The sequence below is a fragment of the Geospiza fortis genome, unplaced genomic scaffold (genome assembly GCF_000277835.1).
Source record: "Geospiza fortis unplaced genomic scaffold, GeoFor_1.0 scaffold592, whole genome shotgun sequence".
Taxonomy (NCBI): domain Eukaryota; kingdom Metazoa; phylum Chordata; class Aves; order Passeriformes; family Thraupidae; genus Geospiza; species Geospiza fortis.
In genome coordinates this window covers 127,222-143,281 of record NW_005054609.1, presented here as the reverse complement: position 1 = coordinate 143,281, position 16,060 = coordinate 127,222, and the positions used below count along the sequence as shown (strand labels likewise).

The following is a 16,060-nucleotide window of genomic DNA, read 5'->3' as shown; positions in this document are numbered from 1 at the left end:
TCAGTTACCTTCTCGAGCTGTGGTGCACACTTCTAAAACAGCTGCTCTTATATATTTGCTTAAAAAGGAAGTGATGGTACAGAGTAAAGCCTGCTTCTTGATAATATGAATATTTTCAGCTGATGCTAGTCCGACTTGTAGCATAAGATGTTGTCATTTCTGGTAGTCATCTTTTGTGTGTCAGGAACGCTTAATAAAATCAGGATTTTTGTGTACCACAGCAAATCCTGTTTAGGTAATAATAGTAATACAAAGGCAAAATAAAAGCAGGAGCATATCTCACAAATGATCAGGAGGAAGCACAGTTTCAAACAGGAGAGGTTGTTTTTATTATTCTGGAAAGGATGAATGGAGAAATTCACATTGGTGAGCTGTTTGGCCGCCTGTGGCACAGACAAGGACCAGAGCAGTGATTTATGTTGCTTTCCCAGAAGGACTAAAGCCTGTGATGTTTAAAATCCTCTTGCAGTTGTCTCATGGCTGATTGACTGCATGAAGATCCCCCTCTTGAAACTTTTCTTTAATTGGTGTGGCTGTGAGTGTGAAGGCAGTGACATGAGAGCACTTAGAAGTGTGATGAATAGCTAGCATTAGGCTGGATGCAGCAAGGCTGCAAGAGGGAGTTAATTCAATGGATAATCAGCTATCACATGCTTGTCTCCTCTGCTGTAGAGACAAAAGTGCCCTGCTTTAGTAGACAGGTATGTCTTGGGAGATATTTCTGTAGTGAATAGCTATGCTAAGTTGCTTAGCTGTATTTATGATCCCTTAATTATAACCATTTTAGTTCATCTGTAATCTGGCAGTGACGTGTATTCATTGCAGAGTCAGTGCCTACTTTAAGCAACGTTGCCATGTTTGTTACCTAGATTGGAATTATCATTTCTTTCTTTAACAGCTGATTGGTTTTCCCTCTTGCTTTTTTCTTTCTCTTCTCTGTAGTTTACGCTTATTCCAGAAATTTGACACTTTCCGGATTCTAGTTTGTGGTGGGGACGGCAGTGTTGGCTGGGTTCTCTCTGAAATTGATAGCCTCAACCTTCACAAGCAGGTACCTGCCCCAAGAGCTTGGTTGGATGAAGGAATGAAGTAACAACAGCATGGGCTGAAGAGGATTTTCCTTGGTTATGCAGACGTCATTTGCCCCAGGACTGAGGCTACTGAAAGCGTACCATAGCAGTGCTCTTGCACTAGTTTTGTGCAAGAAATGAATCCATAATGGATTAATTCTTTATGCCTGTCTCCAGTGTTCCTCCACATGATCCAGCTTTTGGAGTTGCTCTGAGTACTCCTGCTCTATCACCAGCAGAGACATGCTCTGAAAGGGCTCTGGTTAGGAAATTTGGGAGTTCCATGTGGGTTATGCTGTGTTCCCTTTAATTCTCGTGATGTGTAGTAGCTGAGTCTTAGGAATTGGCAGAAACTTCACTGGGGTAGAGATATCCATACAGTGTTTTGCTGGGGAAATATCTGTGGTAATTTTACAGAAACACAATGGCACCACCTGATGGCTAAATATAAACCTCTAGGAGGTTTACTATAGCAAGGTGCTCCTTGAGATGGTAGCTGTAAAATGCTCCTCTCTCAATTCACAACCAAAAGTAGGGGAAATTTTTCCTTAATTGTATTCTCTTCTGACTGTTTTCCCCATCCAGTTACTTTCTCCCACACTGGGATTAGCTATTTCCCTGTGACTGGTGTGTTAAGGAATCAGTCATGTAACTCATGGCTATTCCTGACTTGTGTTTCCCCATTTGAATATCACTTTTGTTTTCCTTTTCTCTAATGCAGTGCCAGCTGGGAGTGTTGCCCTTGGGAACAGGGAATGACCTTGCTCGTGTTTTAGGCTGGGGTTCTGCTTGTGATGATGATACCCAGCTCCCACAGATTCTGGAGAAGCTGGAGAGGGCCAGTACCAAAATGCTGGACAGGTGAGTAACCATCTCTAACATCATCTGCTCTTCAAGAGTTGTGTGAAAATATCCTTCCAGGAGAACAGGGCAGTCCTGACTCTGCCAAGCTTCTGGACATCTTACTAATGCCAGATAACATTTTGTCATTGATAATCTACTGTACCCTCTAGCAAGAGAAAGTGGTCTGGTTTTCCATGCTCTGCTGCAGAACAGTAACCGGTGAAATTATCTGGGTTCTGGTGTCCTCTCATCTGTCCCAGGGTCCTCATCAATTGAATTTGTCAGCCTTTGTACTAGTTTGAAAACAAACTTACATTGTAACCTAAGACAGCCTTTAAGTCATGACTTTTTTTTTAAGCAATTTCTTCTTTGTAAATCTGAACCAATTTATCTTGAGCTTGGCTTAGAAATGAAAGCCAGATGCAGAAGTGGATGTCAACCCTTGGTATTGATACCTCCTGTATATATCTTTGTACATGATACATAAGACTGTCTCATATCTTTAGAGTTGTATCTTGATGTCTCTTATGTTGAATCCTGTAATGCCAATGGAATTTTTGTGGAGAAGGAAGAAGTAGAGATGTTCCCTGTGCTTGTTCATAATGTCATCCTTCCTTCTTCCCTCGTTCAGCCCTTCTGTATTTCTGCTGCCACCCTGTGGCTTCTTTATATCAATGATGGCTCAACCAAGTGCAGTTTGTTCTGCTTTGAGGGTCTAACCTGTTACATTTGGAAAACAGAGGAAATGATCTGCATTGTAGTGACAAATATGATTTTCAACAGGTGGAGCATCATGGTGTATGAAACCAAACTCCCTCGCCAGGCCTCCTCTTCCACAGTCACTGAAGATTGCAGTGAGAATTCAGAGGTACCTCTCAGGAGGGGCAGGGGACTGGAGCACCAGCCTTGGAGCATATGAGATAGGAGGCAGTGGCTGAGCTCCAGTGGAGCAGAGCTGAGCCGTGGGCGTAGCCAGAGCTGCAAAGATCTGGGGCTTTAAGTTAGTTAAGTATTATGGAGAAGGATGGAGGTTGGGTTACCAGAGTCAACAACCATCATGAGGGATGAGGAGAAGATACTTTGGAATGGAACAGAAAGGAAATTACTGGCTTTTATTTGCTTCATGATGTCAAGTTGTTAAAATAGTGGCAAACTGTGTAGCAGTTATGAAGACCCCCAGTGCTTTTAGATTTGCAGTTGATCAGAGACTCTGAGAACTGCTGATGATTTGTAGGTTCAGAATTAGTTTCTTCATCAAATTCAGGTCTTCAGTGAGTAACAGCACTGGACTGTGGAACTTTTTCACAGCAAAAAGAGTCTGTAGAGTTATAGGTATTCTTAGAGCAGACAGGATTTCACAGCATGTGTTTTAATGCTGGAAAGCAGCACCCCAGTGTTTCTTTCTGATGGTCAACAGGTGCAGAAGATTCTCTGCTATGAAGATTCTGTGGCTGCTCATTTGTCCAAAATTTTGACTTCTGACCAACACTCAGTGGTGATCTCCTCAGCCAAGTGAGTACTTAGAGGACAACTGCACAACTAATTTCAGGCACTCTGAAAATCCTGCAACAACCCTTGCATGATTTTGTTTTCCTCCTTTGTCTAGAGTGCTTTGTGAAACGGTGAAGGATTTTGTGGCTCGAGGAGGGAAAGCCTATGAGAAGGCAACAGAAAGCTCAGAGGAGTCAGAGGTCATGGCCAGGAAGGTAAAATTTGAAAAAATGTTTGGTTTTCTACTTCTGAAGTGTAAAACTCTGTTTTCAGAGAACTGGGATAGCAGCAGTTCAGTTAGCACTAAAAGAATGAGCTACCCAGGCAACTGTTAGTTCTACTCAAATGTCGTTCTTCTTCACGTAGTGCTCTGTCCTGAAGGAGAAGCTGGACTCATTGCTGAAGACACTGAATGATGAATCTCAAGCATCTTCCTCTCTTCCCAACCCTCCTCCCACCATTGCAGAGGAGACAGAGGATGGGGATGGGTCGGGCAGTGCTGGTGACTCTTCAAGTGAGCTCTCGGTGGGCTCAGCCTGCACTGCACGGCCCCAGATATTCCGTCCCCGAGAGCAGCTCATGCTGAGAGCCAACAGCTTGAAAAAAGCCATTCGCCAGATAATAGAGCATGCAGAGAAAGGTAACGGTCAGGAGTCCTGCTTGTCACTTCCTACAGCCTACTAAGAAGTATAAATTTCCTTTATTCTGGGGGCAGCAGGCTTCTTCATTGAAAGCAGCTTTCCTGAGCTAGAGAAGCTGTTCGGTAACTCTGGCCATTTAGTTTCAGTGTCATCTCTGCCAAGCCCACCTTCTGGAAACATTGCTTGGTAAATGAGTCTGAAGTTCAAGGTATGTTCTCTCCAGCAGGCTGGTTTAGGAAGTTCCTACCCACCCACACTGCTAATTTGCATTTCCTGCCTGTCCCCACCCATACCACAATTGTGTCAGTGCAGCTCTTTGTGTGGCCTTGCTGTAAAACAGATCTGAAAATACTTGGGAAGAAGGGATTTTAAGTATTTTAACATTGTTTTAATCTCTTTATAGCAGAGCCCAGGAAAACATTGCTGTAGTAGAACTGCGGGAGAGGGCAGGAACTTCTTAAATGAGCTTTGTCCCTGGGAAAGACTTGCAGTACTGTAGTTTGGTGCAAGTCAGTTCTGTTCTGATGTTAACTTCTTAGGCAGGTGACCCTCTTCTCCAAGTCTTGACCCTTGTCTGTCTCCAGGCACACACACCCAGTGCTCCAAGTTTCTTTTCCTTTGAAAGGCATCAGTCTCCAAGTGTTAGTCATCAAGTCAGGGGTTAACTGAGACCAAAATAATTCCTTAACAGATTGTTACTGGAGATAAAAGCATTGAAGTTGCAGCTGTAACATCCATGCACTATGAACTACTGTGTATTAAGTTACAAATCATTGCAATGTTGCTTGGATTTCCAGCACTGCGGCATTGTATACAATATTTGCTGAGTGAATAGTGAAAGTACAGCAAACAGCCTGCTTCTGGTGAAGTAGGAGGCCTTGACCTCACTGCTCCCTCACTTTGCTGCTGCTTACCTTAGGCCAGTTTGTTCGTGAAGTTCTATTGGAGCCCAGGCAATTTGCTTAATCCAGCCAGAAGTGTTCCTGTTTCTACGGTACGAGTGGGATGGATTGCATCATGGGCAGTTCTGATGAGCTACAGGGTCAGCACAAGGGAGAGACTAGAAGAAGGGGTTGAGCTGTGCAGGTAGTGAGCTGGTAGAGCAGCTGAGGGCATTCAACGCTGAGCCCTGGCAGGGGCTGCTGGGGAGGAAGAGACCTGTTTGTTGCTTGCAAAGGAATTTTTGATTTCTTTAGGCAGCATGCTAGCGTTTAAACTTACAAGCTCTCAAGCAAACTCCAGTTACATTTCAGATGTATTTGTTCAGCTTTTCCAAACTGTTTTTCTTCTTCCAGAGTGTGCAATCTGATTCTTTCCTCTGATTATATTGGTTTTTACTGACTGCTCTTTTCTTCCTTTTTGATTATATGTGTCTAGTCCCTTTTCAGGTGCCTTATGTTATTGCACCACTACAGATTAAACAAACAGGAAATTCTTTAATCATTTCATGTCTGTCTGGTTAGAATTCCTGGCAACGTCTAAGTGCAAATAAATGGAAGCCTATCACCTCTAGCACAGTTTACATCTCAGGATGCTTGACTACCTGTGGCATTAAAAATAGACACTTCTATTTACAGCCTCACTGCTAAAGAGCTCAGCAAAGTAAACAAAGAGGCTAAGCCAGCCTGGTTCCAAAAGCTCTCCAGAGCAGAGCTGAGACAAATGATAAGGAGAGTTTTGTGTTATTCCTGTTCTTTCCTTTAAGGAATCAGGACATTTAGAGTCCCATCCTGTTGCTATTTACATGAGTGGGAGATATTCCTTGCCAGAAGAGCTATGAGGCACTCACCTGCTTTATCTCTTCATACAGCTGTAGATGAGCAGAACGCCCAGACCCAGGAGCAAGAGGGCTTCCTCCTTAGTCTCTCAGCCTCTGAGGAAGGCAAGGAGCTGAGGAATGAGGATAAGATTTCCGTGCAGTCATCACACAGCAGCAGCTATGGAGTGTCCAAGGGGAGGAGCCAGAGGAAAGGTACTGCTCTGGGGCTGCCGCCATGCAGGTCTTGCCTGTGTATTACAATTCTGTTAGTTATAAAAAGGGAATGTTACATGTATTACCTTCTGTGTTCTGTTCTTTTCAAATTTTTGCATGATTGCTCTTAAGGCCTTGCACATTTCTGTGTTCTAGCCTATGTATTGTACACCCTATTTTTTGCTGCATCTCTCTTGGCTGGTCCATGATCTTTGCATATGAAGCGTAGGATTCAGAAATTTTCTTGCACCTTAGCCAGTAATCTGGGTTCTCTTGGCTTTGAGTGCTTGGACAAGGACAGTCTTGAGCACTTTTCATGTCATCCTTTGCAGATGACAGAGAACAGCAGCCAGTTTGCTTTAATAACTGTGTTATGTGAGTAATTTGTTAGAGATCCCTGATCACTGCTGATAGATTTGGAACTTCCCTGAGTATTGATAGCCAAATACCCTATCTGTTGTGCTGCTGGCACCAGCTTTTTCTCATCTCTGTTTCTAATATTTTTCTTGTGGCGTTTTGATACTTCCAGTCTGTGGAGTTTTCCAGCAGCACATATGTGACATCTCTGTCTCTTAATGACTGGTTCTGTCAATTCTTTGTTTTCTGGGGGCTCAAGTGTTTTGCTGTTGAGTGATTCCTAACCCAGTCTTGCTGCTTGGCCTGTGTTGGTCTGAATCACAGCACTGTGTTTGTCAATAGCCAAGTTTGTGTTGTGTTTTACAGCCTCCAAGTCTCCTTGTGAAAGACTAATAAACAAAGGAAGTTTGTCACTGGGCAGCTCTGCATCTCTTCCTCCCCAGACAGGAAGCCGTGACAACTTGCCAATGCTGAACACAAAAATCCTCTACCCAAGTAAGTGTTACACCCACCACTTCCCACTGAGGCAGCCAACTGGAGCATGGGTGTCTGCAGCACAGGCTGCAGTCCCCATGAGAAAACCTGAAATTGTCCTGCCAGATGCCCTTTTGTGCAAGGTCAACCATGAGAGAAATCCCTTTGTGGATAACTGCAAGTGAGGCTTGGAATGAGCTGTACTAGTTTCCAGTTTGTAGCTAAGACTTAGACATAGATTTTTAATAATGCCATGAAGGGGCAGAATTTAGATGCCACTTGCAAGGAGATACTTATCTCAAAGTAAGCATGAGAAGGGGGAAATGATGCTGTTGAGAAAGGTTTCTGAAGAATGGCAGCCATAGGTTGGGAGCAGCAGTTCTTTATGTGAAGGCTGAAGTGACAGGAAGTGCACAGACCCAGCAGAATTCCCACTTCTCACATGATGTGCAGCAGCTTCTCCCCATCACTGTAACAGTATCTTTCCATCTCCTCGCCAAATTACTTTGTTCAAATTGCTCCTTCTGGAAGCAGGTAGTTTCCCTTCTCTCTGACAAACCTACTGTTTGTGGGTCACCAGTTAATAATTTAAAAAGCAGGAGACAGTAATTCTTGAACAACTTGGATTGTAACTTCAGTCCTCCTCCTTTCTCTCTGTTGACTGTATCAGGGATATTGCTTGTCTCACCCTGGAACAAAAAAGCTGCTGCAGAGAGAACTCCTATTTCTCTTTTCCATGTTTCTATACAACTGTGCTGCTAGCTTTAGGCAGTACACTGTCAGTCAGAAACCCTCCAGGCAGCCCCAGAAACCCTTCTCCTTGTCAAAAGAACTGACCTCTGGAGTGAAAGAAAGCACTAATGCTATTTGCTTTCTTCATGAATGACCAGGAAGAATGTATCAACTCTTGTTATCTTGTCTTTGAGATTGATGTTACGTTTTTTCTGCTTGTTATTAGTCATGCTCTTCTCCATGGTCAATTTTCCTACAGATATCCGTGCTGGCATGTCAGGTTCTTTGCCTGGGAGCTCTGTCATCAGCCGATTGTTGATCCATGCTGATCCCTTTAACTCTGAGCCTGAAAATCTGTGAGTATGCTCAGGAGCTGGAAGGGAGGGAGTGGATGTTGCAAACGGACCTCAGCAGGGAGGGGGATTCCTTTATGGACCAAAGTAATGGACTGCAGCAGCCTGGAGTTACATAAATGGATCCATATGCTGGATTCTAGAGCTTAAGGATCAGCTTATGGAGTTATACATGCAGTGACACACATCTGACATAGCTGGGCTTGGTGGTCTTTTCCAATCTAAATGATTCTGTGTGAGATATGCACCAAATGGTACTGAAACTTATGAGTGGATGTTTTGTTCTTCTGTTTGGCAGTGAATGTTACACTGAGAAGTGTGTCATGAATAATTACTTTGGAATTGGACTGGATGCAAAGATTTCTTTGGACTTCAACAACAAACGTGATGAGCACCCAGAGAAATGCAGGTGGGTTTGGATCAAACCTTTGGATTGATGCTAAAAGTGACTGAACTACTTCATGTTTCTGTATGGTTTTGAAGCTGATTGTGTACACTGTGCTGAATAGGTGTGTTGTCTATATAATGCTCCTTCAAGGCTTGAAGTCGTGATGGAATAGATAAGTTCCTGATTTATTACTGATTCATTATGCTATAAGGTACTTAAGTTGCTACATTGGTGCAGATTTAGCACATTGGTTCTATTTATGTCATCTCACTGATTTTTCTCCTGGGCTTGTTATTTAGCTATGAGAGAAGCACATCTCAATTCTAAATGCAGCAGAGGCTGGTTTTGGCATTGATCCTGACCCAGTACAAACCACAGGTTTGGCCTTTTGAATACCTGAGCAATTCCAGGATGCTTTGTGTAGCTTGGGATTGGCTACATTTGCTGTATATGAGCTAATACAGCTGAGCTAATACAGTTGATGTCCTGGTGTATGAGATGGACAAGTTCTGTGCCAGGGCAGTCTGTGTATGTTTCTGGTAGTGTCTGTTACTCATGCTTGATTCCTACCTGACATTTATTTAAAGGGAAGTAGTTTCCTAGCACAGTGATCACTTGGAGCAATTGATCCTTTTGGAAGCAGAGCACCTTTGTGGTTTAGGATGTAGCAGCTACCATTTCAGTGTGAAGATTTTATTCCTTTTTAATGTAAGGGTAAATGTCTGTGCTGACTTTTTCTCATTTTTTTTGCCCTCTTAGAAGTCGTACTAAGAACATGATGTGGTATGGAGTACTGGGCACCAAGGAGCTGCTGCACAGAACATATAAAAACCTGGAGCAGAAGGTCTTGCTGGAGGTGAGGAATTAGCATGTTCTTCTGTTCCTAAGATTGGGGTGACTAATTCCATCTCCTTCAGGCACTGTGATTTTCGGCATGGTGATTTGGCTTGGTGATAGATACTTGCCTGCCTGAAACAATGTACTTGGCTATGTGTCATCCTGAGGTAACTAAAAGTGGCTTTTCCTGGTTCGGGGGCATAACTTGTATTCTAAGCCCATAAGGGAAGAAGTATCATCCTGCTGGAAAGTATTTGCTGTTCCAAATATATTGTTCATCATGGATAAGACTGTTATGTTCTATGTGGTATCTCACATGAACAGATCATTTTAGATGGTGGGTGCAGTGGAAAGCTCTGAATTTAACTGTGCTATAATGTGTATCCAACTAGAAAAGAAATACTTTTGTATAGGTCATGTACAGCATAAACAGGTGACTTGCAGGAGAAGACCCTCATCACATGGATGTTTAAGGAGTTTTATTCTGCTTTCTTGAGAAATAAATCAAGAGGCTTTGCCAAGCCTCTCAGGTGTGCCCTGTCCTGTTAGAGGAAAAGAAGCAAGAGTATCTCTCTGAAATCCATGTCTGCCAGAAGATTGTGGCTCATGAGGCTTGAGTGGATATCTTCTACTCCTGTAGGCCAAGAACGAACAGGAAGAAGCCTGAATTAATGTATTACTAAGATGGTGCTGGCTGTTTTCTGTTCACAGAGCATGTGCTCTGGCAGGAGGGTCTCTCTCCTGCTGGGCTGAGATAGTGTTGCTTCATTTCTGTGCAGTGCGATGGGAGGCCAATCCCTCTGCCCAGTCTCCAGGGGATTGCTGTACTCAACATTCCCAGCTATGCAGGAGGCACCAACTTCTGGGGGGGAACTAAAGAGGATGATGTGAGTATTCTCTAAGACCATACAGGAAATGTTTCTACTTACTTTTGCTTTTTAGGTCACATCCTCTGAAAATAGTGCTTGGAAGAATAGGGCAGGGGGACCTGTCTGCATGCACTTTCTGTTGGATGTTGCTGAGATACTGAAATCTAACCTTGAGCAGCTTTCATACCCAGGCAGTCTGTAAGGATTCAGAAGAAACATCACCAGAGAACCACCATCTCTGTGGCTGACCTTGTCACTACAGAGAAGTAAAGCCCCTTGACAGCAAAGGCAGCTAGGTTCACTCAGACACATTATATTCTTTAGAAATTTTTTGAGTGCCTACTCTCAAAAGAATAATTATTGCCTTGTGGCCTACAGCTTTCATGTCTGAATTATACTTTAGCCATTGGAAGCCTCAGTTTTCTCACTTCTAGCTCATTCCAGATCTTCACCTTCTAGGCTTGTTGTTAATTTTAAACAGATTAAAGAACACAATTAAAAGCCTACCCCCAGGTCGGCACCACTAGGGGGTAAAGGAAACCTCTCCAGGAGAGCTGTGCCTCAGCTGAATTCTCTCTCCCTTGTATGTGGCAGACATTTACAGCCCCTTCCTTCGATGACAAGATTTTGGAGGTGGTAGCTGTGTTTGGTAGCATGCAGATGGCAGTGTCACGTGTGATAAACCTGCAGCATCACCGGATTGCACAGGTATCAGCTGCTTTTGTGAGCTCTTCCTGCCTGCCCCCTCTCCAGCTGGTGACTTTGTAAAGCCCTTCTTTCTGCTTGCTCTGGTCCATGGAAAGAGCATCCACCAGGGCTGGAAATGGACATGCTCAGGGGCAGTTTGAGTATGGAATTGTTTGCTAGCATTCATTTTAGTAAGAGTTAGACCAATAACTCAAATACAGATTAGTCCAAAGACAAAGCGGGTGTTCCCCGCTGCTCAAGGGCATGTCCTGCTGCCTATACATGAGTGAGTGCCTCAAGTAGCACCAAACTACAGCACCTGGGGAGGGGCTTTGGAGTGACAGAGAATGGCTTATGCTTTTGGAAAATCAGCATTTTAGAGCTTTTCTGACCCAGTCACTCCTTGCAGTGCCGGACAGTAAAGATAGCAATCCTTGGAGAAGAGGGAGTTCCTGTGCAAGTGGATGGAGAAGCCTGGATCCAGCCTCCAGGTTACATTTGGATTGTTCATAAGAACAGGGCACAGACCCTCACCCGAGACAGGGTAAGAGCATCCTGAATTGCCTGTGCAGTACACATGTGTTTTGATGTCCCATATTTCTGGAGAGCATGGGAAGGGCCACCCGTGAATATTATCTTTGTGAATGCAAGAAGCATATTTTATTACACACCATAAACCTTTTGGGAAAGAATGTGATTAAACTTGCATTTGCCACTTGGGAAATGTCATAAATAAGGTTGTTTATGCAAGCTTATTTTACTTCCTTTTCTAGGTGCCTTGTGACAGTGTTTCTTAACATGCTTGCATGCTGTTTTTTCCACAGGATACCTGCAATGCCAAGTGCTGTGGATTGTCTAGATTCAGACGGTCAATGTTTTAATTTGTCATTATTGTTCAGTATCTGGCTTCATTGACCATGTAAAACAGCTTCTTATGCCTTGTTCAGAAGTGTGTGTCGGTCTCATCTCATCATTTTCAAATATATCTGATGAGTACCAGCAGATAAGGAAGCCTTCTTGCTCTTGCTGTATGATTGAGCAGTGGTCAGACAAAGGAAAGGATAAAGACCCTGCCCCTGCTGTGGCACAGACACATTTTGAGTCCTCCCAGCTCTGTGACTGTCCATGCATAAACAGTTCAGTTGAGAGCAGCTCTTCATACTTTCCAGCATAACCCTCCTTTAGCCAGCTTCCAGAGCAAATCAAAGTCCTCTGCAAAGGGACTCACCTGCTAAATCACAAGAAGAAGGGTTACAAAAAGGGAAAAAGGGAAAGCAGCCTGATATAGGTCTGAGGCACATTGCCTAGCAAGGGAGTTACAAAGATGACAGTATGAAAAAAAAGCAAAGGTGGGCATACAAAGCCCCTGTCATGGTAGGACAAGGCACCAGAGACCTCTTAACTGGGAGAGCAGTGGGTGTTGATCATAGAACCACAGATTGGTTTGGGTTGGAAGGGACTTTAAAGGTCATCTAGTCCAAGCCCCTGCCTTGGGGAGAGACGACTTCCACTACACCAGGTTGCTTAAAGCCCCATCCAGCCTGTGGTCTAAGTGTTGCCAGAGATGGAGCATCCACCACTTGTCTGGGCAACCTGTGCCAGTGTTTCATCCCCCTCATTGTATAAAATCCTTCCTTGTATCTAGCTGAATATGTCCTCTTTTGAGTTCAAAGAGTGTCCTGTGAGCTCTGATGTGAATGTTGTGGAGAGGAGACAGGAATAGTGCACACAAGCTTTTGTGAAGGGCAAGAGAGCTTCTGCAGCATCACACTGACACTTGGAGGGAGAGTGACTGAAGGAGATAGCACAGAGAGCAAGAGAGAACAGGATTGCTGCTGTAAAGGTAAAGGGAAGGAAAAAAGGAGAGGCAGCCTATGTGTGGGCATGGTGGGAAAGGTGACATGAAGCACAAGAGGTAGAGAGGACAGGGTAGTCCCTTGTGAGTGTGCTATGTGTTGGGCCATCAGAAACCACAGCTGTGATTGTGCCAGCCCATTCCTAATTGCCTACCAACTTGGTCTTGCAATCATGGGATTGCCACTGAGGAAGAGGTTCCAATTTTGCAGTTGCACACTCAACTTTGTCTCAACTTACCCTTGTTTTTCCTGCTGTCCTTTTAAAGGTCACTGCATACCCCTTCTTTCACAGAGCAAGCCTGCCCTATTCAGTTGAAGTGGATTTCATGCATGTGACACTATACCTTTGGTAACATTTTTCAAATGTGATTTGGGATATATAGTTTCCTAAACTGAAGATGGAAACACTCAAATTGCCTTGTTTGGCCTCATCTGGACCACTAAAGAGTCCATCAGCAAGAGTGAGATCAGCAGGTAGCTTGTGCTGAGCTGACAGAGCCTGGTTTTCCAGTATCAGAGGCAGTAGGGGAAGGGAGTGCTTTACCACAGGGCTCCATAGTTTTCATTTTCACCACATTCAGTATCAATCCTTCTACACTGGATCTGTTTTGCTTCTTCCCACACCACTACCTGCTGCCCACAGGAATATCAGTAAGGTTTCAGATGTGTCAGGTCCTAGCTCTGAGTTCAGATGCTTGGCCCACCAGTTCCTAGGGAAGCCCAGTTTGCTTCCAGTAAGGAGGAGCCTTGAACATTTTTAATTTCATGCCGTGAAGTGTCACGATAATACTGAGGTGTAAAGGTGATACAGCTGCTCAAAGGAAAGGCTGCCGCCAGTAGAGAATTGCTGGGGTTTTTTTAGACTGGCCCTCAGAACTATGTAGTAATTTTGACTAAAACTGTGCTTGAGCAGAAATTCAGCCAAGGCAAGCATATGGCATGGAAAACTTCATCCCAGCCAGCTACTTAGCAAAGCTATAAGCAACTTAACTGCTGGGCTCTGCAGTGAAAAGTGCCTGTACCAGATCTACATATTTTACAGGCATAGGCTCAGTCACTGGGTTTTTATAGAAGTTTTACAAGGTACCTTATAGTTTGCTTCCTATGTTTTAGGCATTTGAGAGCACCCTGAAATCTTGGGAGGACAAACAGAAGTGTGAGTTGTCACGACCCTCCTCTTTCTCTCTGCAACCAGAGATCATGTCTGAAGAAGAATCCACCCAGATCATCCAGTTTGGTCAAGCTGCAGGTGTTCTGATCCACAGGTGTGACTCAACTTGCTGTTGGTGAATAGATCCTCCTTTAGGGCCTGAAGTTCTTGTCCTGCTTCCTGTTTCTGGAGATGTTTCTGTTCAGCTACATTGCTGGTCCACGTCACTGAGAGTAGCACCATTCATTGTTCAGAGTCCCAGCTAAACAAGGACTAAAGCTGGACAAGCTTTCTTAGGCCATTTTGAACAAAATATGTTACTTTCATGAGCAAACATGGATCCTTTAATCCTGAAAGAACCTGTTGTCTTTGAATATAAAGTAGTTTTTTCAGAAAAGAAACAAAAGCCTCTCAAGGAGCTCAGGTGACAGCTGAGTTGTTGTAACCCTGATGCCTAGCAGAAATTTTGTACAATTCCCAGAATGTATACTTACTGCTCATCCTTTAGTCAGGCATTCTGTTGGGCTTCTGAGAGAAAGCTCCTAGAGTCATTAGAGAAGGTTGCTGTATGTGCAGCTAGCTGCCTGTCACGTCACTCTGGTCAGACTGAAGTGTCTGGATTGTATTTCAAACTGATCCCAGTTTGTGTGCAGAATTGAACATGTTGTGCCTATGAGAGAGCTGCATTTCCTTGCCTGTGCATGCTCAGTGTGGCAGGAGAGCTGCCCTGCTTTGCCATAGGCTGTGCCCCTGCCGAGATCCCGGCTCGGCTCGTCACTTGGATGGGTGTTTAAATGGGATACCCAGTCAGGAGAGATCTCCTGATTTGAACATATGCAGTCTGATATGCTGATCCAGTCTGTAATTCTCTCTTTAGCATTCGGGAAATAGCTCAATCCTATCAGGACATGGAACAGGAGCTTGCCCATGCTGTCAATGCCAGCTCCAAGTCTATGGACAAAGTCTACGCTAAATCCAAGTCTACAGAGGTACTGCATTCACTTGGCATCTCCCATTTTGTCCTTGCTCCAGAGCTTTTGGTTTTCCATTCTAGCTGACCAAAAGTAGGCCTTGCCAAGTCTAAGACTTCTTCCTTTGACTGCTCAGACCTGTGCACTTCCAAGCTTAACTTGTACATGAATTGCTTCCCTGCAGGGTCTGAACTGCAGCCTTGTTGTAGAGATGGTGAATAATGTCAAAGCCCTGCACAATGAGACAGAGCTGCTGCTGGCAGGCAAGATGGCACTGGTAAGGAGCACAAAGCAGGAGGAAAAAGCAGCCTCTCCTCCTATTGCCTTGCTCTAGCATTTTGCAGGTCTTGGAATCTGTAAGTCAGTTTAGATGTTATCATCCAGGAATCATTTGCTACAGAAAATTTTGCTGCATGGGTCTGCTGTGGAGCTTGGAGCTCAAAAAATACAAGAATTGTTAACTTGGTCTGGGCAGAGTACCTGCTCTGCACTTCCTTTCAAAGGAACTGCTTTTTTAGATAGGGATTTCAAGGCAAGGGTCTGGCTCTTATGTTTTACCATGAAGCTTTTAACTCTTTCTTCTGTTCCTGATCCAGCAATTAGATCCTCCACAGAAGGAGCAGCTCCAGACAGCCCTGGCAGACATGGACCTCCAGCTGAGGAAACTGGCAGACATCCCTTGGCTGTGGCAGCTCATGGAGCCCTGTGATGAGGAGGTGAGGAGGACCAAGGTTATTTTTCCCTAGCTCTTCTCTTTTTCCCTAGTTGGCTCTGTGTGTTTGACTTCCTGTTACTATATGACTGATGTGAGAAAAAATTTTTAAGAAAGAAACTTGACTCCCTAGGGCTAAAGAAAGTAATTTCCTACCAAGATCCCTTGCCTAAAATGGGATCAGCTTTCTCTGCTTCTTTTTCTGCCTTGATCAGAATGAGCTCAGGATTTTTTTTTCCTTTCTTTAGAAGATCATGAAGTTGAGCTTGTTGCTCTTAGTCCATTCCAATCAGTTTATGTGTGCTTGATTTTCCCCTTCTGTTCTTGCAGAACCAGATGCTGGATTATTCCAAACGCAGCCGCAGTGGCAAATTCCGCCTTGTGACCAAGTTTAAGAAGGAGAAGAACAACAAAAATAAGGAGACTCACAGTAGCATGGGATTGCCGGGTACCAAGTCTGCTCATTCATTGTGTCTTTTTGTCACATCAGTGTGGTCACACCACTACCTGTTCTCAGTCTGTTTCCTCACACATCCTCTCCTTCTGTTTCACCTACATCTGCCTCTTCTTGCAGGTCTAGTCAGTCTTTTTCATGTGGCAAACAGCTTATTGCTCCCTTCTGAGTCATGGTCCCCCTGTACCATGCCAACATTCCTG

At 44.1% G+C, this 16,060-nt stretch overlaps 1 protein-coding gene across 2 annotated transcripts in view; it reads left to right on the top strand.

Moving 5' to 3' along the window:
- DGKD (diacylglycerol kinase delta) overlaps positions 1 to 16,060 on the top strand; it is a 42,743-nt gene that overhangs the window by 20,340 nt on the left and 6,343 nt on the right. For both annotated transcript variants that reach the window (XM_031064611.1, XM_031064612.1), the window contains 19 exons: positions 943 to 1,051; positions 1,792 to 1,931; positions 2,697 to 2,781; positions 3,331 to 3,425; positions 3,520 to 3,619; positions 3,771 to 4,044; positions 5,856 to 6,017; positions 6,741 to 6,869; positions 7,840 to 7,936; positions 8,232 to 8,342; positions 9,081 to 9,177; positions 9,938 to 10,045; positions 10,622 to 10,735; positions 11,124 to 11,258; positions 13,684 to 13,835; positions 14,598 to 14,709; positions 14,876 to 14,968; positions 15,288 to 15,407; positions 15,734 to 15,851. In XM_031064611.1, the coding sequence (XP_030920471.1) occupies positions 943 to 1,051; positions 1,792 to 1,931; positions 2,697 to 2,781; positions 3,331 to 3,425; positions 3,520 to 3,619; positions 3,771 to 4,044; positions 5,856 to 6,017; positions 6,741 to 6,869; positions 7,840 to 7,936; positions 8,232 to 8,342; positions 9,081 to 9,177; positions 9,938 to 10,045; positions 10,622 to 10,735; positions 11,124 to 11,258; positions 13,684 to 13,835; positions 14,598 to 14,709; positions 14,876 to 14,968; positions 15,288 to 15,407; positions 15,734 to 15,851 (2,351 nt within the window). The remainder of the gene's footprint in view (positions 1 to 942; positions 1,052 to 1,791; positions 1,932 to 2,696; positions 2,782 to 3,330; positions 3,426 to 3,519; positions 3,620 to 3,770; positions 4,045 to 5,855; positions 6,018 to 6,740; positions 6,870 to 7,839; positions 7,937 to 8,231; positions 8,343 to 9,080; positions 9,178 to 9,937; positions 10,046 to 10,621; positions 10,736 to 11,123; positions 11,259 to 13,683; positions 13,836 to 14,597; positions 14,710 to 14,875; positions 14,969 to 15,287; positions 15,408 to 15,733; positions 15,852 to 16,060) is intronic.